The following is a 27,933-nucleotide window of genomic DNA, read 5'->3' as shown; positions in this document are numbered from 1 at the left end:
GATTCTTCATGGTTACTGATTCTAACTTTAATTAAACAACAGGTTGCCTTCAAGGAGACAACTGTCCCCTTAACATCAAGGTACATCCAATATGGGAGAAATCAGGACATTTAAACACATTGCTCCCAGGATATTAATGACCAAAACACGGATATGCAGGGTCTAATCCTGTAATTTTCACATGACACAAAAAAAGGGTGCATGTTGAACATGAGGAAGATAATGATAGACTTCAACACAACACAGACAGGCCAGTGGAACATGGAGCAGATGAAATATAATGTAGAGCAGTGGGAAATGATAAATTTCAGTAGGAAGAACCAAGACAAGATAGAGTAAAACAATCCTGAGCTTTATAAATAGAGGCTAAAGTAGATGAGCAAAGACGTCCTGACAAGCGTTTATAAAATCTAGTTTGACCCCACAGCTTGAGTAGTTCAAATTGCAAGTTACCTCATTTTCAAAAGGATGTGATGGCTTGAGTGAACATGCAGAGGTGGTTTAGTTATATGGATTAGTAAAGAAGAGGCTTCTCCTTAGGGAGGACACATTGAGAGAAGATTTGATGAAGGGATCCAATATGTTAATTCAAAATGCACTAGCAAAAAAGAGAGAAACAGATCCCAATGGTGGAAGGATAGAATACCAAAGGAGACCGAGAAAAAATGATAAGCAAAAGAAGTAATGTTGAGATGAGGAAAATCTCTTTTTAAAAAAAATTGAAGACAGTGGTTAGGGTACAGAATGCACAATATGGAAATATACTTCTCAAAGGCAGCTGGGTATGGAAAACAAATGCTGACCTAGCCAGTGATACCCCAATCTACTAAATGAATGAAAACAATTAAAAGATGCAACAACAGCTTTCAGAAGGGAATCAAGTAAGTGTCTGAAGACAAACAAATTGCAGTGCTAGGGAAGAAGGCAGGGAAGTGGTGCTAGATCTGTTCTTACAGAAGAATAGCATGGACAGAAGGGGACGTGTTGGCTTCCTTCTGTGGCCAACTCATGTTACGGTTTATTACAGTCTCCTTGTTGCCACAGATGATTTACAAGAGGATAGGGAGGTAATGTGGTTATTGAATTATGTAGAATAGCCAAAAGTGACCTTGCCATTGGAAAGAAAACTTGTCTCTATCTTCCATATGCTAAAATAACCAAATTAAGACATATTCAACTTGAAACATTATTTCTATCTCAATTGGTGAGAAACCTACTTAGACCTACTGAGGATTTCCAACATCATTAACCATTAGCGCACAGCTGGAATAAGTAACAATTTGTGGAATTGACCCAACTAGTTGCAAAATGAGAAGTTACAATGCATTAAGTCATAGTTTCACTCTAGCTCTAGAAGTTTACTTTTCTCATCATGACATATGTCACTGAAGCAACAGACCCTCTTTCTCTTTGTTTTGGATTGCAGGGTTATTTGTTGAAGTATGTGTGGCCTTATGACATTCACATGCATTAACTTAAAGGGACCATTTGTGAGCAGAAACTTGTGGGCTCTTTCAAACTCCTGCGCTGCTGAGAGGAAATATGACCTGTACGACATTTTTATGGGATAAACACTGAAAATATCTTCACTAGGATAAGCTTCAATATGTCATGAGATTATCAAAGCTAGCCAAAAAAGCTAAAGTGGAGATAATATTTCTGAGTAGTACACAAATAATTCCCCTTTTTTTGCTCATGTTGAACCTGCAAGTGTCTGAAGATAGAAGTCTCATCTCCCTTAAAATAGAATAAGATTATATCCAATCATAGTCAATTTGAGGCAGACTTACTAAACATGGTAAATTCCAGTCCTCTGAAAATACACTAACTAATTTAAAATGATCACCACAGCCACGCATTCTTGGGTTTCTTTCCAGTGTACTACTTGAACATTACTGTTTTATATTTGGAAGATGGGTCTGGCTGGTTTCCTCAGTATAAGAAACTGTTAAAATGTCAAAGGTGAAGTGATGCTTAGTTTTATTCAAATGCTTTCTGCATCACATTTTTATTAGCATGTAACTGTGGATTTCAAGTTTGGAACACTTTATAACAAAAGAATCCTATTATGTGACTCCCAAATGTTTTGCTCCGCACAACTGAGAGATCTATAACTGATAGACTTCAGGTGCGATGACACAATAGCACCAAAGGCAAGAAAACCATTACTCTTGATTATTTCAAAGGTCTCAAAAACTGGTCTGGGCATGGTCAGACCCTTACTGTACTGCATTCTTTGAGACACAGGGAGTTTGAACACTTGTATGACACTAACAGCAAAAAAAAACCTGGGGTGGGTTGGGGGGTGAGCAGAAGAGAAAGGGAGACTCAAAAGCTGCAACAATAATCGAAAAACACAATGGTAATTTGTAGTTGAAAGGACTCTGACATTTCTTACACGTTCAAATAAACTCCTGACTGAAAGGAAATCAATGACAGCACAACTATGATCACATCACATCACACTCGTGGAGTACTAATTCTGGAGTTAAACACTTGCATTTATGTCAGGCCTTAAAACATACAAGACACTGGACAGGATTGTTATCAAAGTTTGACAGTGAGCCAAACGAGGAAATAACCAAAAGTTTGATAAAAGCAAAGTTTTTTTTAAGGATTGTATTAAAAGAGGAAACTGGAGACCATAGAGGGAATTCCAGAGTTCAGATGAAGGAATGACTGCCACATTGGAGTGATTAAGTTCATGGTAACAGGGGGTGTCACAAGATTAAAGCAGGATAGTGGACTTCTGACACTTCTTCCCTTCCCGAAGCAGAATGACTCAGACTGGGATGTGAGTTGCTGCCAGTGTCTCTCTCTAAATAATCTTATTGAAAATGCCATCTTAGGTAGTATTGGCAAGCATTCAACAGAAGTGGAAAACTGAGCCAACAAACATCCCATTCTTCGTTGACATCCACACACGCGTGTCGACCAATAGACAGAGTAATTATTGGAAACAGGAAACCTGACTCATTTTGGAGAAATTTGAACAATCTATTACGTCTCATCTGAAATAAAACCATCTGCTAGATCAAGGTAGTCAGAGTCAACCACATAGGGTGAGATGAAGGCAAATACAGGTTAGTCGAGGTAGTAGGTGCCAAGTTTTCTTCCCTAAAAGAGATATGCCAACTATTTTGAAGTTTATTGTTTGCAAGTGGCTTTGCTTTCATAGCCACAATTACTTAGTGAATTTAACATCCTAACCTGAGATGGAAAGACTTGAACTCTTAGCCTAGAGTTTAGAACCAATAACTAATGAAGAATCCATATCCTGAGGTTCACACATAACAACCTCAATCTCTACAAATGAACTCACCATCCATAAATTAGAAAGGGGTCTGGAACAGTCAGACCTTTGAGGGAGAACCGACTCTGGACTGTGGATACAAAGAGGTCACGGCTCTGAGCTTTTCACTTACTTCCTGGAGGCTCCAACTGTCGGACATGCAAGGGGGCTAAGCTTGGAGGGAAAAATATTGGCATCACCGGAAAGACAAGAGTTGAATGTTTGGATATTGAATGCAGATATTTTGAATAGGTGGAAACTAATAACTGAAAAGCAAATAGTTGTAAGTGCCAGGTATAAAGGCTCACCATAAAATAGAGTGTAACATTGTTTTTAATTTTCAGGTGCCAGATTTCAAAATTGAGCAAAAGATGCTTTAGTTGTCCCCAGCTTTGGTCAGGCTCCGTACTGAGTACTGAAAGAGACGCTTTGAACACACTGCTCCTTGGTTATAAAGATACTTTGGTAAATTCACGAGGATAACATCAACATCTGAAGAGTCAAATTATGAAAGTTGGTAACATGAATTTGTCTGGCATTCCTTCCAGTTTAGGTAGTTATGGGGTAAGCTACTCAAGGGTTTTAAAATTATATGGGATTTTTAGGGGCTATTCTATTGAAGAAATCTAAAACAAACAAGAACTAGGAGTTAGGAGTAAGAGTAGGAAACATTTTACATGCTAGAATGATGGGAATTGACAACCATCATCCTCCAAGGGGCTGGGAATGATGGAATAAGATTCAGAGCAACAGATTTCTGAAGTATGCAGTTAATAAAAAAATGGCTATAGATTGCAAATGAGAGATGAATCCAACATGAGTGAAGAAATGGCACAATGAATGCAATAGGTTGAAGGCTCACATCAGCAAACAATTTTATTTCTCAAGGACTGCATTGCTTCAGGACTCTGATTTTTGAATCTCATCAACTCATTTGTTTAGTGATGTTATCATATAATAACATTACATTCCGTTTTGCACTGATGTCTGCAGTCTTTAGACTGGCAGAGAAGCAGAATTAAAATAATGTAATGTCCTCAATAATTATCAACCTTGCAATGAAGGCCACATTGCACAAGAAAGGCATTAATTTCTGAAACACACTATTAAATAATAGTGTTAGGTACATGGGAAATAGGTCTGGATGGGTTACTCTTAGGAGGGTCGATGTGAACTGGTTGCGCCGAAGGGCCTGTTTGCACACTGTAGGTAATGTATTATGATGTAAATTAGCCAAGGACAACAAGCATCTTAATATCATAGAATCCCAATAGTGCAGAAAGAAGCTGTACAGTCCAATGAGCCTGCACGGCCCCTCTCCCCCTCAACCTAGCCCTGTAACCCTGCATTTCCCACAGCGAATGCACCAACCCTGCACATCCTTGGACACTACAGGGCAATTCAGAATTGCCATTCAAACCTACTCTACACATCTTTGGACTGTGGGAGGAAACCCCTCCAGACACAGAGAATGTGCAAACTCCATACAGTCACCCAAGGCTGGAATCGAACTTGGGTCCTTGACGCCGTGAGGCAGCAGTGTTAAGCACTGAACCATATGTCACCAAAGCACTTCATAAAACTAACAAACACTTCTACATAAAATCTCTCTCTCTAAACACATCTTTCAGATTAGAGAGGTTACAGCTAATAGGTTTCTATTGCATATTCACAAATTTGGAACATTTTATACTCAGGTATCAGCATTTTACTGCATTGCAGATCTCAATATCAATATTGAATTCAATAATTGACAGTGTTTATTAAAATAGCATGCAATAAAATCTTCCAGAGTTGTTTCTGAACATTCACAGCCTTTTACCAGATATGCTATGCTGATTTGCAAGTATTTCGCTATTTAAATGATTTCCAAGTTTTTCTAACTCCTCACTATCTCAGTGTATCTTTGCTGATACGCTTAAAACTACCGCTTTCATTGCAGCCTCTTTCTCTCTGCCTCCTTTGAAGACCACCTGTCTATCTCCCACTTCTCTTCTAACTTTCCTTTCCTGTCCATTTGCCTTGAATTGGCTCCTAGACTCTGAATCCCAGCAGCATTAACATTTTAACCATATTATTTCAATGTTATTCAACTGTACAAAAAGCAGAATCATATCTTATTTTTACGGTTTTGCAAATAAAAAGGATTATACAAGAGATTACAGAACAAACACTGGTGCAGGAATAATTTGTTCTTTGAAACACTGTGACCGTGTCTTCCTATAGATATCAGATTACAGTGAACATCGCTTAAAAGAATGCAATTGATACTAAACCAAAGATAAATATAAAATTTATAGCCTACATTTGTGGATTGTAACATTATTGATTATGATGCAATGTTAAGGAACATGCATGCTTTATGTTCAACAGCTTTTCTTCAATAAATGCCCTCTTTTTCTAAAACAATGAGCTGTTAAGGTAGGAACCCGTTATAGACAAAAAGCTATAAATTATTACACAAAACAGATATTTAATTTGTTACAAAAAATGTTCACTGCCTTTACAACAGAAACAAATATGCACGTTTTGTTTTTTAAAAAGGACAGAGTAAATTAATGGAACATCCCTAGACTGTCACTCATCAGTAGTGCCCCACAGCTATGCTAGACCACACAGGACAGCAGAAAGGTATGCTGTACCTCAGCTGATCCAAGAAGCAGTTTGCACAAGTGATCAAAATGAGCTTTTTTAAAAAAAAACTGGTTCCTCCGTAGGCTGTATTTTAGCTCAATTTGCAAGAAACATTCAAAGTATGAATTACACAACAATCAAAATAACTAGTAAAACTGGAACAAAGTAATAATGACTTCAATTTTGATTGATGCAACATCATATTCCATCCCTTACATTCTTTTCTCCTTTGGAGTTTTGGTCAGCTTTATGTGACTCATAAATGTCTATCAACAAACCATAAAAAAAAAACTGGCCACCCTCAAAAGTGCTATTTCAGAGACTTTTAAACAATTTTACTTTCCTCGCTGATGTTTTTAATCACAAGCCACAGTCCAACAACAAACAATACCTTTGACATAGAAAGTCTGTAGTCTCTGCGCAAGAAAGAAAGTGGAAAACAGGCGCTGAGCCTGAAAGAGAGAAACCAGGATTTATAGTGACAGTTTTCTTAAAAAGATGGATTTTAAGGAAAGTTTCAAAGGAAGATACAGAGAGGGAAATGAGCTTGGGAAGTCAATTTCAGAGATAAATATTTCACAAAAATATTGACACTTAAGTTGCATCAACAGTAAAACACAAAAAAAATTCACTTTTACAATTGTTTCTAAACATACAGACCTACATTAAGACAGAGTCTTATTAGAAAATAAACTATCACTCAGTTGTTGAAACTACAACGTCTGTGTTACTCTTTCCCTAGAGAGAAGTAAATATACTTTACATACAGGTTCCTCATACAGTCACTTTGTGATTACTCAGTATACATTACAATTAAATCATCAATAATAGGCAAGTTATACAATCACTTTTGACTATGAAAGCAGAATACATAAAAAGTTTTGATCTGAGTATTGCATACATATGGTTAGTTAACCCTATTCAACTAGTGTCATAGTAGGTGAACACTAAAAGTACACGAAAGAGATTTTTAAAATAAATTCAGATATTGTCATAACTTTACTTTTAAAACTATAATTTCTCCTGGACACTGCTCCTGAAAGTTAATTTGTGTGTTTAATTATAAAACACATTTTCACTGTCTTTTGTCTTTTCAGTCACAAGCTTGTACCAGATTATTTTAAACTGTTACTAATTAAACTGGATATGGGCTTTTCCTGCGAGACAGTTGGTGGGAAAACAAGTTAGCAATACACACAGCTGAATGCTTTGTAGTCGAGTGCAAGATGAAACATGTACCTTCAGCTTGTAGCATTCCACCAGCAGCACTATAAAGGGTATGTGGAGCGCTGCTTCACAAAATGAAGAACAAACCAATCATACTTTGGAAATGAACGAACAGTCAATGATTTATTAAAGAGGTACTTCTGTTAAAAAAGTTATTTTCAAAATAAAATTACCTGTTCTTTGCTCATCGAGCGCATGCAGTAATATTGCATTTCAGGGCAATGCAGCACTTAATTGTAAGAATTGACCTAGAAAAAATAAGTACACATGGGAATATGAGATCAGCCCCAAACCTATGTTCTATAAACAATACGTCATTATCTTTCTTCCCCAAGGTTTCAGGGGAAAGCATTCCAAACTGGATTAAAGTTTTTGCCTACCAAATTTGACGGAACATACATTTAACAGACCTGTAGTTACCTGTTTCCTTGTCTTATTTTCCTTTTCTTTTTGCTATTCTATTTCTCAAATTTTTTTTTTAAAAAAATCACTTTCCACAAATACAAAGTGTTGGAAACAGGTCGCTCACACCTGTATGCACATTATCAGATTGAATCAGTTGCTTAAGCAACACTGGGCTTTAAAACCAGCAATTCAAAGCACATTTCTGTTATCACTGAACACTGAACTGAGGGCAAACAGATAAAATCAGAACTCAAGGAAGCACAGACAGTCAGCCTCTATACTGGAGGACAGCTTATTTCTCATTAACAAAAGCTCACTAAACCTGGCCTTCGGGCTATGAAAAATACCTGCTCCTGATGAACATAAGCACAACGTGATTGATAACGCTTTGTTCAGTTAAAAAAAACCTCAAGCAAATGGTTTACAGCTCACCTATTTGACTTACTCTGCTACACAAGAAAAAAAGTAAGAACACCTTAAGAACGCAGCATGTGCAAGAAATTTAAGGAAAGAGTAATCAAGTCAGAAAATGTTGACGTATTTTAGGAATGGATTGATATCGAAGCACAAAATCAAAATTCATTCACAGTAAAGCAAAACATTTTATTTGATTAGAAATCTGCCTACTTGCTTGCTCAGATTTTTAAAAAGTCAAAATGCAACTATGACGGTACCTACCTCTGCTGCTGGGATCTAACAATGCCCTGCTCGTTTCTATGGCAGGTAAATGATAGAAAAGAACCAAGACCAAGACCATTAACCCTTCAGCGTTTTGTTATCAGCTCCCAAATGGCAGCTTGCTTCAGACTATGAAATTGCTGAGCATCATGAGCAATGAAATGTGCAGTCTTTGAGGAGATGAGTGCAAGTAACAAAATCACCAACACATTACCTCAACCAGCTCCTGCTGCTCGGACTCAGAAGGAACTTCTGACTGTCACCCACAGCCCCCTCTGTTGGCTGTGTATGTTACTAAACTTCCTCCCTCAATTTTGCAGCTACCAGGGGCTCCCTCTCAAGGAGTATTTAAATAGCTGTGTTGTCAGGAAAAGTTCTGGGTGTCGTCGTTCATTTGTTCTTGACATTCAAAACCTAATATTTTCCACAAAAAAAAGCGAATTATATACTTTCGTTACTGCACAGTCTTTAAGAAATACAGGAGTTTACCAACAAAGTGCTTTGTAGTCAAGGGCACCCTTGGAATGTGCTATTTATATCCTACATGGGCAGGACCAAGCACAAGATTAATAAACTGTGTTGACTGAACTTTCACATTCCAAACATTAACAAAATAATGGTGACTAAAGACTAAACTGTCCAAGACAGTATTGCATTAGGATGATAAATTCCGTAGAAGAAAGTGTTTCAAAACATAACACTAGATAAACAGAATTCACAGACTGAGACAGGCCATTCAGCCCAACTAGTTGAGGCAGGTATTTTCTCCTATTTCACCCAATCCTGTCAAGCAGATCCTTCCCACCTGTTTTGAGCCTGTAAAACAAAAACATTTTCCTGAATCTGCCAAATTTGTAAACAAGTCCCTTTTTCTCACAGTTATTCCATTTGATGTAATGCTTCCAGGATCCTATCCAAGTCTAATCCCACTTGTTCACAGAATGCAGTGCAACATTTTCTTTGGAGGTAGGTATTCTACTTTGAAATAGTATTTCAAATTCAGCTGATTTAGATGGATTTCGAAGTAGATCTTCCTGATACTAGTTTGCATAAGAATTGGGTAGCTCTAGATTTAGTTTGCATATAGGTAAAACACAAATTTTGGCTCCCAGTGATACTCTAACACATTATATCTAACTAAATTTGTACAAAATCATTTCTCATCTACAACGCCACAACTACATCAGGACTTCTGTACTGGCCAGCAGACAAATGGGAGTTGCTGGATGGAATTCTATGTCACGAAATGCAGAATACACGTGGGCGGCACAGTGGTTAGCACTGCTGCCTCACAGCGCCAGAGACCCAGGTTCAATTCCCGCCTCAGGCGACTGACTGTGTGGAGTTTGCACGTTCTCCCTGTGTCTGTGTGGGTTTCCTCCGGGTGCTCCGGTTTCCTCCCACAGTCCAAAGATGTGCGGGTCAGGTGAATTGGCCATGCTAAATCGCCCGTAGTGTTAGGTGAAGGGATAAATGTAGGGGAATGGGTGGGTTGCGCTTCGGCGGGTCGGTGTGGACTTGTTGGGCCGAAGGGCCTGTTTCCACACTGTAAGTAATCTAATCTAATCTAAAAAAAACCACATCATTGTCTTTTCACTTCAGAAATTTGAGTTCTGTTCCAATCAGTCTGCAAATATCTGCATGAGAAAGCTCATGTATTTGCGAAGTAGTTCCAACTGAGTGGAGTCCACAGAAACAAGCTTTCAATTTTAATATAGTTTGTTCTGGTGAAAGGTCACAGGTCAATGCCTGGAGGAGTTTTGGGTCTGGACAACGCATCATATTGGCAGGTGTCCTGCAGCATGGTTTTGAATGGGCAGTCAGTGACCAGATGAGGGGGTGTAGGGCCATGTTAGATTTCCAATCATGGAGTGCACAAGGTGAGAAATGAGATTTTTAAAAAGTCCAATATCAAATATTTTAGGGCTCACTTTGAGAGTGCTGGCAGCAGAACATGAATGTGTGGACAGATAGAACCATGAACTTAACTGGGCAGCACTTCGCTTTTGCAATTCTGCTCAAGAAAATGGCAGCATGATGCAATATTCCATTTCCAGGGACCAATACATAATCAGCAAGACAGGACAAACAGAGCAGCTCAGAGCTGGCTGAGGAAGAACTGCAGTCAGTGCTAGAAGCACTTTACTAATCTGTAGAGGGTTGGCAACAGAGGACAAATCTGCAATCACCGGGATACACAAGTTGAGCAGCCTGAGAGCACATGGTTTCACTGTTCAGGTAAACTGTGTGCCCAGGAGCATTATAGAGCTGTTGAGAGAGCTCACAACATTAGCTAAAATGCAAGAGACAACAGTCTAGTCAGTGGCATCACATCCGTTGGTACAGCTGAACAAACTAAAGTCACACATGTTGGTCATGATTTTCATCCTTTTGATCTCGCAGGAAAAGCGAAGTATAACGCCAGAGGAAAAACTGACCGGGTAATGTATCACAACTGGTCAAATCTGATGTCAATGGAGAAAGCAGGATGGCAGCACAAGAGTGAGCAGATAATGGTAAGATAGTAATCTGTCCAAGAAAGAGAGTGAAAAGTTTGAATCTCCAAGTAGAGGGATGGAGTTTCCTCTTCTCCATTGTCTGTTGGGCTAAAGCACAACCTCTTAACAGTGTGTTTCAGCCCCTTAGAAGCAGTTAACCATGGAGGTGATTTAGTATGACCACCATGACACTGATATTTGGTACTGAGGGACTTTCTCACAAGGAAAGGTTGGACTGGCCAGAGTTATATCCATTTGGGTTTAGGAAAATAAGAAGGTGATCATATTAAGACTTACAAGATCTTGACAAGACTTGACACAATGAATGCTGAGAAGATGTAGAAAGTTACAAATCACTCAACACCAGGTTATAGTCCAACAGGTTTAATTGGAAGCACACTAGCTTTCGGAGTGCCGCTCCTCCAACAGGTTGGACTGTAACCTGGTGTTGTGTGATTTGTAACTTTGTCTATCCCAGTCCAACACCAGCATCTCCAAATCAAGACGATGTAGCCACTTCTGGAGAGTCTAAGACTAGGGACACAGTTTAAAAATAGGTGGCCTTTCAAATCAGATGGAGATGAGGAAACCCTTTTTCTCTCAATCAAATTTCAAGAGTCTTTGGAAATCTGTTCCTCAGAGTAATGGTGGCAGGACACTGAATCTTGACTAACAGGGGAGTCAACGTGATTGGGGCTTGGCAGGATCGTGGAATTGGTGCCACAATGAAATCCATCATTACTGAACTAGAGAAGACGTTAAAGGGACCAAGTGCCCTAATCCTGTTCCAAATTCATACCCCACATGTGGGTTCAGGAGCTCTATGCCTTCCGGTCTGAGAGGTGCTCAGAAAAGACATGCTTGAATCAGTATAGATTAGATTAGATTACTTAGTGTGGAAACAGGCCCTTGGGCCCAACAAGTTCACACCGACCCTTCGAAGAGTAACCCACCCAGACCCATTCCCCTACATTTACCCCTTCACCTAACACTATGAGCAATTTAGCATGGCCAATTCACCTAACCTGCACATTTTTGGACTGTGGTAGAAAACTGATGCACCCAGAGGAAGCCCACGCAGATACGGGGAGAATGTGCAAACTCCACACAGACAGTTGCCCGAGGTGGGAATTGAATGGGTCTCTGGTGCTGTGAGGCAGCAGTGCTAACCACTGTTAGCACAAGTATCACATCTATCTTTGCTGCTGCTGTAATATCCTAACCAGATATATGGAGACCCTCGTGAAGTTGGCTCAGCCTGCTCCTAGAAAGCACGTCACTCTTCCGCTCCTCTTCAGAGGTGCGCACCTCTCAGAACCAGCTGGAACGAGCAAGGCAGAGCAGAGCACTCCAATCCGAGACACCGTTTAAGATGTACGTACGTTAGGGGCATCCCTTGTTTTAATGGCCCAGAGACCAGAACTTCACCTTCAGGAGTCCAATAAGTTCTTCTGCAAAAGCCACAGTACTCAGAAGACAGCAGCTATTGCACCACTGTGCCTCCGTCAAAGAGTTGCATTTAGGTATCAACAGCCATTCGCTCAATGGCTAGCCCTTATCAGCCATTCTCTCTGCCTAGCCATAAGCAGGAATGCGTGCAGTATCTGCAATTATCCGAAGATGAAAGAATCATTACAGCTTCCACAATATTGTGCACAGGCTTGGAGCTTTAAGATAGTGGAATCCCTTGAGGGGGTGAATGGCTCTATCTATGTTGATGGACACATGAGTACAGTCAATAAGTCCTTACACTAGAGGGGGTTCAATGATGGAGGCAAATCCCACAACTCTCTGGGGCTAGTGACCCAATCAGGGCTGACTTCAGTCTAATTCAAACAGTGCAACTCCCAAAGCTGCAATGGAAAGCTAATTGCAAGGTCCGGTAAAGTCAGCTACTTCATCTTAGTATGATCCGGAGGTTAAGAATTTCAGCAGCACCGTCACTACTGACCAGTGACCCCAACAATGATGGAGGATGCCTCCACCAAGACATACAAATCTGTTACTAACAGCCTTTAATGGCACATCCTCCAGCAACACTGGTACCATGTCAGTTTCCCATATGTGGGAAGTATCATGTTGGTTTCTTCCCTACCCTTTATCCAGAGGCTCTCCGTACCTCAATTTTAAATGTTGTGTACATACAGTCAGAACAACTGCTCCTCATCACTGCCCATCTCCATATTTAGTCTCCATGAACTCATGAAATTATATCATAGCAGCATGGACACACTGCCAAGACCCTTGCAAGTCATTCCCCATCTCAAGTGCTCAAGTGTCTTTATAGGTAACTAGATGCAACCTTTGCACACAGATATTTAATTAGTAAAGGAATCAAAAGTTAAAAGGAAAAAGGCAGGAAAGTGAAGTTGCGGATGATCAGATCAGCCACGGAAGCTGAATGGCCTCCTCCTGATCCTGTATCCCATGGTGTTCTGGCTTTAGGCCCAAACAAGAAAAGAGGCTGGTGACAGCAACTACCCCAACCAGTGGCTAGTTCCAGAACAACACATTCAACAAATTCTAACATCCACAGTTAAAATCAGAGCTACTCCATCTGCCAATCAAATAGGATTTTTATTTGCAATGGTACCACCATACATTGTTGAGATTCTCTTTCTAAGTTAAAACTGGAAATAGATGAGTTAGCATTTTTCATGGTTTCCTGTGATAGAATAATCTGTAAACCACTGGTCCACTGAAAGAATCAATACCCAGGAACAGCAGTGGAGGCAGGTTATTAATGAGCCTTCCTGTCTAATAATAACAGGAACTCATTTGTAAAGGAAGGAAGGGTAAATGGAAAATGGAAGTTAGGAGATAGTGTGTATCTGCATTTGACTCATTACAGAGGAACTTCGATTACCCGGCATTCGATTATCTGAATATCGGATTATCCGGCAAGATCGCAAGGTCCTGATACTCGGCTAAACTATGTTATCCGGCATTCGATTATCCGGAATTTGATTAACTGAAAAAAATACTCCCTGCCCATGTCCTTCGGATAATCAAGGTACCCCTTCATATAATAGGGACAAAAATCAAGATGTGAAATAAAAGGTTAGAAAATGCTCAGGTTTTTGTACGCCTGAAGGTACATCCCCAAGAGACTACAAAAATCTAACTTCAATCAAACTTTTATCCAATCCTAGATTTTCTTGTTTTAAAATCAAATTAATTCATTTATTCCACTCTGTAGCACAAAAATTATTCTATGGTAATTTTATTTCACACCAAACTTTGCTAGAGGATTGGATTTTGTGTTCAAACATATGTACAGTAACAATAAAATTGCAAGCTTTCTTTAGTCCAGTTTGTGTGTTCATGATCTGAATTAAAACAACCAATTAAACACGTTTTTATGGTTATTTGTGCAAAATACTCAAAAGCTGAAATTAAGTTTATTTTGCTATTTATATGTCTTTATAATATCGAACCATTTTAAATGTATGTACTAGACTGCACAACATATAGACACCTCAAATATATTTACTTTGAGTAAAGCTCCAGTCAGCTGTTGCATCAGGATTTCTCAAGCAAGTCGAAGCTTCACAATGAAATCCCCTATTTGACCTGACACCAGTGATCTGCTTTCCCAGAATACGTCCAGATTCAGAACTTTCAGATTCTATTCAGCATGGTTGACTTGTGCTCTGTCAAGCAGCAACTGTAATGTACTTCAATAGACCACACACCACCTCGTTGTTTCTTTCACCCCCACATACACATTGATTGCATAAGAAACCTGTCATTAATCAAGCAATTACATTTTGAAGGATTGATCGGCCAAGGATTTAGTCCAATAGTAGCCAGCAGAAGGTTATGCAGACCATTCACAAAAAAGTTGGCTCACATACTCAATTTTCCACCTCTCAATTCAGATTTAGATCTGTTACAGCACAGAAGGAAGTCACTCAGCCCATCAAGTCTGCACTGGCTCTCCAAACGATCATTTAGTGCCATTTTCCTACCTTTTATCCATATGCTGACACTTTGATTATTTAAATAGAATCACTCCATGCCCTCAAGTGCCTTAATTGAAACTATCTCCATCACCCTTCCAGGTAGAGCACTCCACATATGACACACTCATGTCAATAACAGAGTTTTCTCACATCACAAATCACATGAAATCTTTCCCTTCTCTGTCTTGATCCTTTCTTGAGGGGGAGGTTTGTCTCTGTCCAAATCTCTCATGATTTTAAAGGCTTGTAACAAATCCCTTTGTCTTCTACTCTAAGGAGAAAGGTTGCAACCTCTCCAATCAATTCTCATTACTGAACTTTCTCATCCCTTAAACCATTCTTATTAACCTCTTTCATACTTTCTTCAATGATATGGCACCCAGATCCATGCACAATACTCCAGTTGAGGTCTAATAGCTTGTTGCACAAGGTTAACAAACCCTCTTCACTCTTCTACTCCCAGCCCTGATTAAGAAGCTTCAAATACTGTATGCTTTATTGACTGTTCTCTCCACTGTGCTGCCACCTCGATTGATGTGTGCACAGGTCTGTCTGCTTCTGCATTTCCTTAAGAATTGTATCCCTTATTTTATAAGGGATATCTATCTTTTTTCCAACTTATACCTCACACTTAACTAAACTGAACTGCCACCTATCTAGCCATTCCACCATTAAGGCAACGTCCTTTTGAAATTTCACACAGTCCTCCTCACAGATTGAAACTTGGGAGAAGAGCACATTGTAGACAAAGTTTGAAACTGTCCTGTACACACGGTGCTCTAGATCATTAAGGGTGCCCAATATCAACTCCTTGGGAACTCCATTACAAACCTTCCTCCAGCCCAAAAAATACCCATTTCCTGTTACTCTGATTCATTACTCAGTCAACTTTGCATCCACAGTGCCACTATCCATTTATTTCATGAGCCATAACTTTTCTTACTGGTCCTTTTCATGGCACTGAAAATGTGTTACTGGAAAAGCACAGCACGTTAGGCAGCATCCAAGGAGCAGGAGAGTCGATGTTTCGGGCATGAGCCCTTCCTCAGGAATGAGGAGAGTGTGCCCAGCAGGACTAAGATAAAAGGTAGGGAGGAGAGACTTGGGGGAGGGGCGTTGGAAATGCGATAGGTGGAAGGAGGTCAAGGTGAGGGTGATAGGCCGGAGTGGGGGTTGGGGGCAGAGAGGTCAGGAAGAAGATTGCAGGTTAGGAAGGTGGTGCTGAGTTTGAGGGTTGGGACTGAGACAAGGTGAGGGGAGGGGAAATGAGGAAACTGGAGAAATCTGAGTTCATCCCTTGTGGTTGGAGGGTTCCTAGGCGGAAGATGAGGCACTCTTCCTCCAGCTGTCGTGTTGCTATGGTCTGGCGATGGAGGAGTCCGAGGACCTGCATGTCCTCAGTGGAGTGGGAGGGGGAGTTGAAGTGTTGAGCCACGGGGTGGTTGGGTTAGTTGGTGCGGATGTCCCAGAGGGGTTCTCTGAAACATTCCGCAAATAGGTGGCCTGTCTCCCCAATATACAAGAGGCCACATCGGGTGAGGACCAATGGGGAATATTCCATCACGCTACTGACCTGTACCTCTTAGATGATGGATAGGCTTTGGAAAGTCAGACAGTTAATTACTCACTTTCAGATTCCTAACCTCTGCCCCAATCTTGTTTGCACATTTCTTGTATGGTTAGTCCAATTCACTTTCGACAGCATTACCCCATTGACCTTTTGTATTCCTCTTCAAAAAAACTCCAGCAAGTTAGTTAAACATGATTTTCTCCTACTCCATTCGTAATCCGTGCTCCCTAATCAATCCTCAATCCACAGTTTTCAATCTGACGTCTAACTGTAACCTGACTAATTGTTTCTTGAAGCTTTCACACGCCTAAGGTTAAGCTGACTGGTCTGTAATTGCTGTGCCTATTACTGCAACCTTTTTTTGAACTAGGGAAAAATGTTTGCAATCCTCCAGTCTTCTGTCACCTCCAGAGTCTAAGGAATGCGAAAAAGGATTATTTCCAGCCGTGCTCCTGCAATTTCCACACTCACTCCCTTTAACATCCTCCGGTGCCTCTCATCTAGTTTTGGTGCTTTGTTGACTTTAACTAACATGAAGTCCAACTAACACATCTTTGTGATTAATTTCAAACATTTCTCATGACACAACTTCCAGTTCCTTTACCATGGTTTGGGTAGCATCAAACACCTTGTAAAGACAAATGGAACATATTTATTGAATACCTTAGTTATGTCCTGTGCTTCCACATGGCCCATTATATTGGCTTCCAGTTTCTCCTCATAAACATTCTTTGCTTCTTTGTTACAACCTTTCACAGCACCCCCTAACCCCCATCCCACCCCCACTTGCTCATCGAATCATTTTGGTTCTCATTGTAGTTTCTGCCTGTGACCGTCATAAGTTCACCCGAGCTCCTTGACTTTCTATCTTCTTTTTCAACCAGGGTACTCTGGACTTTTTTGCCCTACCTATCCCTTTTGAGATACTTAAATTAAATCTTTCAAAGGGGTGATATCTTCACTAGATTTAGACCCTGTACAAGCACTGACCGAACAATGCGCCATTCATATAAAGTTACTAGTTAAATTCAATCGAAAATTAATTCCAGATAAAAAAAATGACAAGGCTGCTAATTGGTACTGTGGTGAGAGATTTCCTAACAGCATTTAATGTATTATCAGCTAAACAATGCACTGCATAAAAAACATTTTTTTCCTGACAACCGCATAGGCACATTTCAATATTTGGATACTTAAAAAAACCACATTATTCAATATACTGTGCAAAGTTATTCATACATTTTTGAGACTATTAATTAATATTCCAAAGACAAAGGATTTCTATCAGCAAATATGTGTTCAGCAACACTACATTAACCAGGAACAAAAGTCTGGCTTTTGAACAAAGATTAATATAGATCCACGAATAGATGCAAAACACAATGCAGAAATTGTTTGTTTTGCTGCAGGAATTTGCACAAAATTCTGCCAAAATGCCATGACCTTTATTTTCAAACCAAGGGTAAAGCAAGAAATGTTCACTAAAATTAAACATATCACTCTCAATGAACTTCAAAATCAGCTCAAAGAAAGACTACAAGAATGTTTAGTATTAGAAAATCAGAGTCTGACTGCAAAGGGATTTCTTTTTGAAGATCCATGTGTGTATAAAATCCCGATTACCCAGTATGACCCCACATCTGGACTATATCAACTGCAGGAGTCATTATTTATTGTCTTTTTCCCATTATTATTCCACTGGGTTTGAAATGAAGTACAGAGAATATCATTTCTTTTTCAGTTTAATTGGTATATAGTCATGGTATCAATTATGATGAGGAACGTATAAACAACAATTACACAGCTAGTAACTAAATCAACAACCAGTTATATGTAGCTCAATTTCTTACATTAACCTTGCATCCCTAGTTCAAAATACATTTTTTTAAAAATACCTGCATGTGCTACAGGCATGGCTTGTTAAATAAAACAGGATCAAAATCAACTGTACCAATATCAATTCAGCTTACTCATCTCTTCGTTAAAATTTACTTTCTACTTAATTGAAACTCTACACAGAACTGCATTGATTTATAGCTTGGCTACACCAATGACAGATCCAGGACAGTTCAAGTATTTAATGGGAGCTAGCATTGCAACGGAGTAATTATTGACATTCATTCTCAAACTATTTCCTTTAAATTTATCAAACATTTTCACAGAAAATACTATTGCTATATCACTCAAAAGAAAACTTGGACTGACAATCAAATATCAATACAGTATCTAACTTCTAAATAGATTCTTAGTTTCTCAAGTCTGAATTGAACAATACTTCCATTTAGCTTTTAGTTTAATTATAGTACAGACACAGTTCATTTTCATGGCCTTTGATGTTCAAGTTTTCATATTCTGCTACAACAAGAGAATGGGAAAAATCTGTCTCCCCCTGCCACTGTTAATTTATCACTTAATTTCCTGCATGCATAGCCTGTCTTCTATTAAGTCAGCCAATTTTCCTTTACCAGCATAAGTCTGTATTTTATTCTTTTCACCATTTATTACAATTGCAAGTGTGTTTCACAAGAAATAAAACATGACACTATTTTGTGTTCTAAAGGAAAGGTTTTACAAAAGGACGTTTCAGTTTCATGATGATTAAGCTCAACATATTAAATTGTAGCAAGCCGAGTGAGTTTGCAATTGAACTGCACAGTAACTCTTTGCTCCAAGTCAAATCTTGGCAGAATTGAAATTTCTTGACAAGCATTCTCTCACTGTTTAGATCCTGAATATATGTTGATGCAAGGAAGAATTATTCTCAATGTTATAGCACATAGACACATCATATCCAGAATGTGACAATAGTGTAACACAATCGGTGCACCAAAGCAACCGTATTTAGTCCAACACCAACATGGAAACATGCAAGAAATATGCACAATTTCAGCTTCAATGTGGGTCTAAAATATGAACACTTCAGACTTCAGGGAACCACAGGATCTAATATTTGGTAATCCACACAAACATATATTTCAACAATGGAGAATGCTCATTATTTTGATTGTCACGTTTTCCTCAATAAAAGAGCTTGTTCACACAAAATCAAACCCGTACATTTTTTCCAAACATTTTCTAGCAATGACATTACATAAAGATACTTTGATAACAGAAATACTCCATTTTTTTATTCTTTTTCTATTGAAATGTAATTGCAAACAATCAGGGTTTTCAGGAAGCAAACATAGTTCACTTCCAGCAAAGGCAATATCTGTTCCATAACATCAGACCTATTGCCCATGTAGTTGTTTCGTATTCCTGTTTTATAAATGCCTTGTGATGTTTTTTGTCAAAGGAGCTACATAAAGTAAGTTGCTGTTGCTTAAACCCAAAAAGCTGGGTAGGGATGTTACCATCAGTGATTAAGAAACATTAATTCACTGATAGTATCTTAATGTGTATAATGGAACCAGCATTAATAGTGATTAGTGCCACAAAAAATATGTTATATGCAATTATTAATTCAAAACATAGTATTCTTACTTTAGCAAGTTGAATATAGTAAAGAAAAAGTACAAAATAATAAAATATTAAAGAGATTTAATAAAAGAAACTATGAAATACAATAAAGAAAAATAAGCCAGAATAATTTCTCCCATCACTGCAGAATATAAAGCAACACGCATATTTACACAACATACAGCTATCACCACAACGAAGGGAAGATTGTTCGTGAACTGCACAATAAAATCATAAACCAGTTGGTGATGAATAAACATTCCACTTTCTTTGCCATCACAAATAGAAATGAAAAACAATTAAACTTCAACTTTATGTCAGAAAGGATAAGGATATTCATGTAAAGTGATTTACTTCATAAGCGGAATGCATAGGTTTGGAAAACGGTCACGAGAGGTCAGTTTTGAAACTGGAGGGTGAAGTGTTGATCAAGAGCTTTGAAATGCTGACATACCCCCATTCGGTGCATTTCCTGTTCTGTAAATGGAATGTGACCCTATGACTAGATTCCAATCACAGTTCAAACAATGCAAGTGAAATGGAGAAGTTGTTCTGATGCTCTCTTCGGTCAATGATGGTTCTCAGATGAAATGAAGTTATAACATCCTGTAGGAGAGCAAATAATACTCATGGCATATTATCAAATGCTTACCCGTTTCATATATCTGGTGTCATTTGTGCAAGTTAATGACTTCTTCACAAAACCTCATCAAATGCATCATTTAATTTATGACATTTTTGTACATTTTTTATAGCAGTGAGTTTGACCTGCATTTTGAGTCTTATTCACCAATTTACCCATTATTTTCAGTAAAATATGAAACATTATTATTGGCATCTGTGAACAATTACAATCTGCAGTGCAGGGGCTCAACTGAAATCTTGTATGAAGGTAACCAGGTCCTTGCTACAATTGATTGGATTCTATAGGTGAAGAACAAGATGGCATTGTTTCCCAGCAAGGGTGAGGCAAGTGGGGAATATTTGTTGTGGACAATATATGTTACATGCAGATTGCACAGTAGAGTTTTTAGTTGCCAAGTGCCGCAAGCAAGGGTCCATCACAGAGATGATTATCCTGCCATTAGGATTTCTTTAGTTTCTGCTCATGTCAGTACACCCCGAAAATTCAAAACTAGGACCATCTGTTCTTGCTCAGTGATGGTTATTATATATGACACTTTTTGTTGGTTGCCTGCAGGGCTCCAAACAGGGACTGCACTGGAGCAGGAGATAATGAGGGAGAGACAGACAGACGCACAGAGAGACATTGATCAAGATCGAAAAAGAGTGCGACAGAAACAAGTAAAGGGAGCACTCCTTAGATTGCATACCTCCATTACGTGTTAAATCAACAGGATGTCACTGCAATAATGCTACAATTTTGGTACCAACCAGTAACTTTTCAAAAGACATTTAACTTCCAGTATCAACTGAAAGAATTTTAAGAAAGATTTTTCATTTCAAACTGAAAACTTTTATTGTACAAGAGAAATGATGTTAAAAACTACAAATGTAACTAAAATTATGAATACTTACATTTAGCACTGAAAATCTGGACATCAACTGTAAAAGGAAAGGGAAAGGGATAGAGAGAAGAAACTGAAAAGGAGAGGTTTGGCAGAACAGGAATAGAGAACCAGGAAAGGAGAAGAGTGGGAAAAGAAGGGGGGGGGGGCCCGGAAGAGAAAGGGGGCACCAAAAGAGAGGCAGGAGATATAGTTAGAGGGTGGAACACAGGAAGAAAAAGAAAGCGGGAGGAAAGGAAGACAGAGACAGTAATAGAGGGCAAAAAAGAAGAGAAAATTGCAGAGCAACAAGTTGCCGCACATAAGGCAGCTGCATAAGACAAGGATGCATGGTGTTAAGGGTGGAGTATTAGCATGGATAGGAAATTAGTTGACTGACAGGAAGCGAAGAGTGGGGATAAGTGAGTGCTATTCTGGCTGGCAAATCAGTGACTAGTGCAGTGCCTCAGTGATCGGTGTTGGGACAATTATTTACAATTTATATAGATGATTTGAAGTTGGGGACTTCGTGTACGGTGTCAAAATTTGTCAAAGACACCAAGATGAGTGGCAGAGCAAAGTGTGCAGAGGAACACAGATACATTAGGTGAGTGGGCAAAGGTCTGGTAGATGAAATATGTTATTAAATGTGAAGTCATACATTTTGGTAGGAGTAACAGCAAAATAGATTATTACTTGAATGGTAAAAAGTTGCAACAATGCTGATTTGCAGGGGGACTGGATGTACTTGTGCATGAATCATAGAAGGTTGGTCTGCAGGTACAAGTAATGAGCAAGGCAAATGGAATTTTGTCCTTCATTGCTTTTAAACTCAACCCCTTTAGCAAAGAGATAATGTTATTGATGCACAAGGTGCTGGTGAGGCCACACCTGGAGTACTGTGTGCAGATTTGCTTTCCTTACTTCAGAAAGGATGTACTGGCACTAGAGGGAGTGCAGAGGTTCACTAGGATGATTCCGGAGTTGAGGGGGTTAGTTTATGAAGAGAGGCTGAGTAAATTGGGATTATAGTCACTGGAATTCAGAAGAATGGCGGGGGGGGGGGGGTGGAATCTTATTGAAACATATAAAATTATGAAGGGAAACGATAAAATAGAAATAGAGAGGATGTTTTCACTGGTGGATGCGACTAGGACAGGAGGGCATGGCCTCAAGGTTAGAGGAAGCAGGTTTAAAACTGAACTGAGAAGGAACTTCTTCACCCAGAGGGTTGTTAATCTATGGAAAGCCTTGCCCAGGGAAGTAGTCGATGTTACTTAAGTAATTACTTTTAAAGCTAAAGGTAGATACTTTTTGAAAAATAAAGTAATTAAGAGATAGGGTGGAAATGCGGGTAAGTGGAGGTGAGTCCACGAAAAGATTAGCCATGATCTTATTGAGTGGAGGAGCAGGCCCAAAGGGCCTACTCCAGCTCTTAATTCTTAGCCTACTCCAGCTCTTAATTCTTATGTCCTGATGTTCAAGGGAGATGCAGATAGAGGGGGAAAGTGGACAGAGGGAGCGTGCGGGGATAGAGAACAATGCATGTGGAGTAACAGAACTGTAGAGAGGTGAGGGTACTGAGAGCATGGGTATGTGCAGAGAAGTGGATCACAATGCAGGCTGGGCTATAAATTCCACTGGAAACTGTTCAAAGATCACCAACTGGACTCTCAGTATAGTCTAAGTGGATGTACTGGAAATTACATGTGAATGCACAAGACACCGTCAAAGTCAGCAAAAGGAACTCATACATAGATTGCGCCTTTATCATAGAGAGAAAAAAAAGAGGGATGATGTAGACAACCAATCACTGCTATATTCTGATGATAATACCTTGACCAATCAGAGTCTTCCTTCCTGCTGAGACCCATGATTGACAGTTAACTGTTCTTTGGGGTTTCGATCAGTGGTGCTGGAAAAGCACAGCAGGTCAGGCAGCATCTGAGGAGCAGGAAAATCCCTTCATCAGGAACAGAGGCAGGAAGCCTCCAGGGTGGAGAACGGTTCTTGCTGAATCTCCATGTCAACAATAGCCCAACCAATCAGCATCCTCATCCCATGCTATATAAATAGTGTCTCTTCCTTAAAGTCTGTTTCTTGCATCCTAGTTTTGATGAGTGGAAGATGAAAAATGTCAAATTCTTGTATCCTTTGAACAATATGCTTCCAATGTGTCAAACTCAGAAGGATTTTCTTTACTCTCTGAAAAAACTATGGGGGAGGAAACTGATTTGGTTAGGTTTTACTGATTTGAGTCCAAGCTCCTGAACTGAAATATAGCTCGATGAATCAAATCAGGACAAGGATGGCAGTTTTTAATCAGAGAGAATTTTTAAAATGCCTATTCAAGTTCAGGATTGCATTGATCTGATTGCAGCTGTAGCTTTACCCAGTCCTGTCCTCAAGATAAAGATGTTTGTGCAGGGAATGCAACACTCATCCACCCACTCTGCATCAAAGACTATTTATATCCCATTTTTATCATCCTGTTGCCTGTGGAAATGCATGGATTTTAGTCAAATTATGGGAAGTTTTACAGTGTGGACTTGAAGTCACCGAGAACAGTCAAGAGTTAAAATTCCCTGAACTTGTATTTCTTCCAAAAGAGACTTGCTCCATTCAACTTCCAAATGTCTTTGATTGCGCCCACTAGAAATCAGCAAGTTCCTTTCATCACTATTGTTCACACTTGGGATGTGCAGGTCGATGACACCAGTATATCCTGCTCATTCCCAGTTACCTTTGGGAAAGTGGTGGAGAGCTCAATGACTGCAGTCCGTATGGTCCAGATGGACTCTCAGTGAAGTTAGAGAGGAGCGGCCAGAATTCTGGCCCAGCAACAGGGAAGCAATGGCCAGTTAGTTCCAATTCAGGATTGAGCACGCCCTGGAAGAAAACCTGGAAGTTTTGAAGCCTTTGTTTTTCTAGATCTTTGGCATGGGAGTGGCTATCAAAGAAGTCCTGGCACATTGCTATAATGCACCTAACAGAGAGTGCACCCTGCATCAACAGCTTACCAGAGATGGACATGGCAGATGTCTAAAGTGGGTTTTGCGTGATATGACAATCAAGTGGATTACCTTCTGCTAGTTCAGGATGGACAAACATTTTTATTAGAGGGCTACATTCAAGTGTGAAAATTATATGTGGGTCAGGCCATGAAACATCCATGAAACAATCAATTAGAAGGAAGACAAATGTTGGTACATTTAAGTATAAAATTAGTTTTGTGACATCAATGTCATTATAATGATAAATTACAAACAATAGCCAAACAAAATCTTTCTTATACCCGACTGGCTTCCTGAAAACAGTTAGTTGGACACTCCACTTCAAGTTGTACCAAACTCTAGTGTGAGTCTTTCTCTCTTGCACGCGGGCACACCCACGCGCCAGGTACTTGGAGCATTATCTGCATTAATTCGAGATTTCTGCTATCAGCATATTTCAGTTTTGTTTTGACAATATAAACACTGTTTTATCTCAAACTATAAAATGGTATTGCAAGAAACACCAAAGGAAAACAGTGAAAGAAAAAAGACATTGCAAGCAGCAGTCACCATCTCTTTGTGATTTGTCTATTCTCTTAACCTCGCGATCAGAGACCTGGGATGGCTGAGCCCCTCGATAATCTTGCTTACAGCTGTTAAGGAACATAATTAATTTTCAATTCTCCCAAAACAAAATCCCAACCCAAAACCACACATTATTCTCATTAATCATTCTTCTAAAATTTTAAATCTAAACTGCATCCAAACGGCAGGAGCCCAACATACTTTGTCAACTCATTTTGAAAGTATATAAAAATTAATCTGTAAAGTGCCCATCTCTAAACGTTAAATTGGAGACCCTCAGTCGTGCATATCTTGAGTCTCAGGCAGGTAGGACCATTTATACTTAATATCTCCTTCCCTTAATGGAAATAATAGATCAGGTATTTTATGATCTACAAATATGCTACCATATTGTCCATTTGCCAGTTACTGTAAACTTGAGGAGCATGTGTGCCTCCACACAAGTTGCTTTTAGTTTTATTACCACCCACCTTCAAATCTCCTCAAAGTACTTTTGTTAGCCTTAAAGTCCTTCCCTTGCAGCAGGATCTTCATTTGACCATCACAGCTCCCGACATTGATGAGCCAGGCACCAGGAGGAGTTGGGCCTGCATACTTTGTGCACACACATTTGTCAGTCCTGCATCCGAGAGCTAGATTGAAAACTGCTGCGTGCCATAATTTGCTCGTGTGTGTGTGCTGTTTGATGTTGAGTTGTTTGGGAACTGTTTCTGTTGCAGCAATCTAATGACTAAAGAATACTGCAGCAAGTCTTGACTAAACTCATGGATGAGAAGCTTTTGGAAGTATGATCGATGCTTCGGACATTTCGGCCAGTTTGTGTCAAGAATATTTTAACCAAGCAATCTCGTCAGTGAGGCGGACAAAGGGACACAGAATTCCATTCGCAGTTCAATTCAATTTTAATAACAAAAAATTCCTTAATTAAAACAGCATGCGAACATTTCCAAAATTCCCTCAGTATTTAATCTCTATTTAGCTCTGTCTGAGAAAGGATATTACCCGCAATGCTCCAGGTGTTTGAGCTGAATTACTGGAATCTCTTTGCTCTCCAATGTAGGGTTGGCTCTCTTCCACAAAGGTGGGTCTCGAAGGTCAAGGCGAACCTTCTCTCTCGCTCTCTCAGTGGGCAGGGCTCCACTGCTGAGCCAGGACAAATCCTTGACAGTCCGCAATGAGGGTGGCTTCCAGGTGTGTGCATTTTTATCCTCCTTGCCCCTGACCAGGGTCCAATTTCAGACCGTGGACTTGAAGCATTAACTCTCATCTCTCCACAGACACTGCCAGACCTGCTAAATGTTTTTATTTCACATTTGCAGTATCCGTAGTTTTTTATTATCAAAATATCAAAGACAGTTGAAGTGATCTTAACTCACACAGCAAAGTTTCAACTTATTTCAGGGGCTCAAAACCAGAAAAATTACATCTGTTTCAACCCCTATGTTCAGTCTGATTCCTGACAGTGTTCTTGTCATGGACTGTGGAGACAAGAAGTCATTTCTAAATCTAACAACATGAACCTTTTCACAGATCTGAGGGCATAAACTTTCTCAGTTATTTTCTAGTCATTGCAGATTTCTAAACAAACTCTCCTGGTCTTGAACTTTCACAAACTAAACTCTTACTAAAAACGTCCTGAACTGCACTAAACTACTTCTGAGGGAAAATCAAAATTGCTTCTAAACACAGCCCTGATGACTTCTGAACTTAAATTAAGATAAATATGCCCATCTCAGATTCTTCTGAATCAAAAGCAAAGCTAACGGTCTTTCATGTTTAAGGAGAAAGTGAGGACTGCAGATGCTGGAGGTCAGAGCTGAAAATATGGTGCCTGAAGAAGGGCTCATGCCCAAAACGTCAATTCTCCTGTTCCTTGTATGCTGCCTGACCTGCTGCGCTTTTCCAGCAACACATTTCCGGCCTTTCATGTTTACCCTACCTGCCATAAACAGTTAAAAATCAAACAACACCAGGTTATAGTCCAACATAACTGCCTGAGGAAGATTCTTCCAAATAAACCTGTTGGACTATACCCTAGTGTTGTGAGATTTTTAAACTTTGTACACCACCAGCACCTCCACATCATGCCATGAGCACAACAGTTTAAACGTTTTTTTTCAGTAACATGAACAGTGGCCTGCAATCACCTGCTCTCTGACAAGATTCAACGATTCTCCAACCTTGTTGTATTTAAAAAGGAAAATGCCTCACAGAATTAGCCAAAGCCCATCCTGCCTCTACATTAAAATCCAAATTTCAATGATATTAAAGATAAATTATTGACCTGCGTCATAAAGGAACTTTTTAATTAATTTAATCTCAAAAGCAAGTATCTACATTCTACTAAAATCTTCACAAAATCTCCCCTCTTTAATGAAGTGAAATATTTTCTGAAGCAGGTTCTCCTCATTTCTTGTACTGAAGTAAGCCTCAGTGCAAATCTCTCTGGCTTTCACAACTCCTCCTGGGAGTCTTCTTCACAAATCAAGAACAACTCCAATATGAATATATTTGCATGATAACAGCGCTGCTTTCCACCTGTTCACAAAAGCATTGGTTTCCTTTTTCTGTAACACAATAGGTTTTAGCCAAAGTAAATCATACATGTTTTAAAGGTAAGATGCAGTACATAAACTCATTGTGTGACTCACATTAACAACCTACATCTCTGAAGAAATGTTCAGTTACCATCTAGCTTTATTCTAAATGGAAAACATGGGCACTGAGGCAACACTGTAGGTGGTATTTACAAAGCAAAAGAAAACTGCAAATGTTAATTAGCATATCTTATGGAACATAACCTTAATCAAATGCAGAAATTATCCTTCAACTACATCTTCCCATGGGGTCAATGCGTAGGAGGGGTTTCAACTGCAGTAAACCAAAGCGAGCTGACTGTTCAAGAAGAATGCAAGTCTGTGTTTATGCTGTAACTACAGTTTAAACTTGGTACTACATGATGAATTGCAATTCAATGAGAAAGTGAGGACTGCAGATATTGAAGAATCAGAGTTGAAAAGTGTGGCGTTGGAAAAGCGCAGAAGGCCAGGCAGCATCCAAGGAGCAGAGATTCGATGTTTCAGACGTAAGCCCTTATGAAGGGCTTATACTCGAAACGT

General features: G+C 39.4%; 1 protein-coding gene across 2 annotated transcripts in view; it reads right to left on the bottom strand.

The window, feature by feature from the left end:
- The window catches only part of LOC132815734 (tensin-3-like), a 449,058-nt gene that overhangs the window by 316,036 nt on the left and 105,089 nt on the right, over positions 1-27,933 (bottom strand). The window contains exons 1-2 of one of the 2 annotated variants that reach the window (XM_060824847.1): positions 8,237-8,359; positions 7,327-7,401 (exon numbers count right to left, since the gene is read on the bottom strand). The exons of the other annotated variant lie outside the window; for it this stretch is intronic. Coding sequence (XP_060680830.1) covers positions 7,327-7,365 — 39 coding nt within the window. The 5' untranslated portion in view covers positions 7,366-7,401; positions 8,237-8,359. Of the gene's footprint in view, positions 1-7,326; positions 7,402-8,236; positions 8,360-27,933 lie in introns of those variants that run through there. 2 annotated transcript variants of the gene reach the window in all.

This window comes from Hemiscyllium ocellatum, chromosome 5, assembly GCF_020745735.1.
Source record: "Hemiscyllium ocellatum isolate sHemOce1 chromosome 5, sHemOce1.pat.X.cur, whole genome shotgun sequence".
In the NCBI taxonomy this organism is placed as follows: Eukaryota; Metazoa; Chordata; class Chondrichthyes; order Orectolobiformes; family Hemiscylliidae; genus Hemiscyllium; species Hemiscyllium ocellatum.
This window is presented reverse-complemented; position numbering and strand designations above follow the sequence as displayed.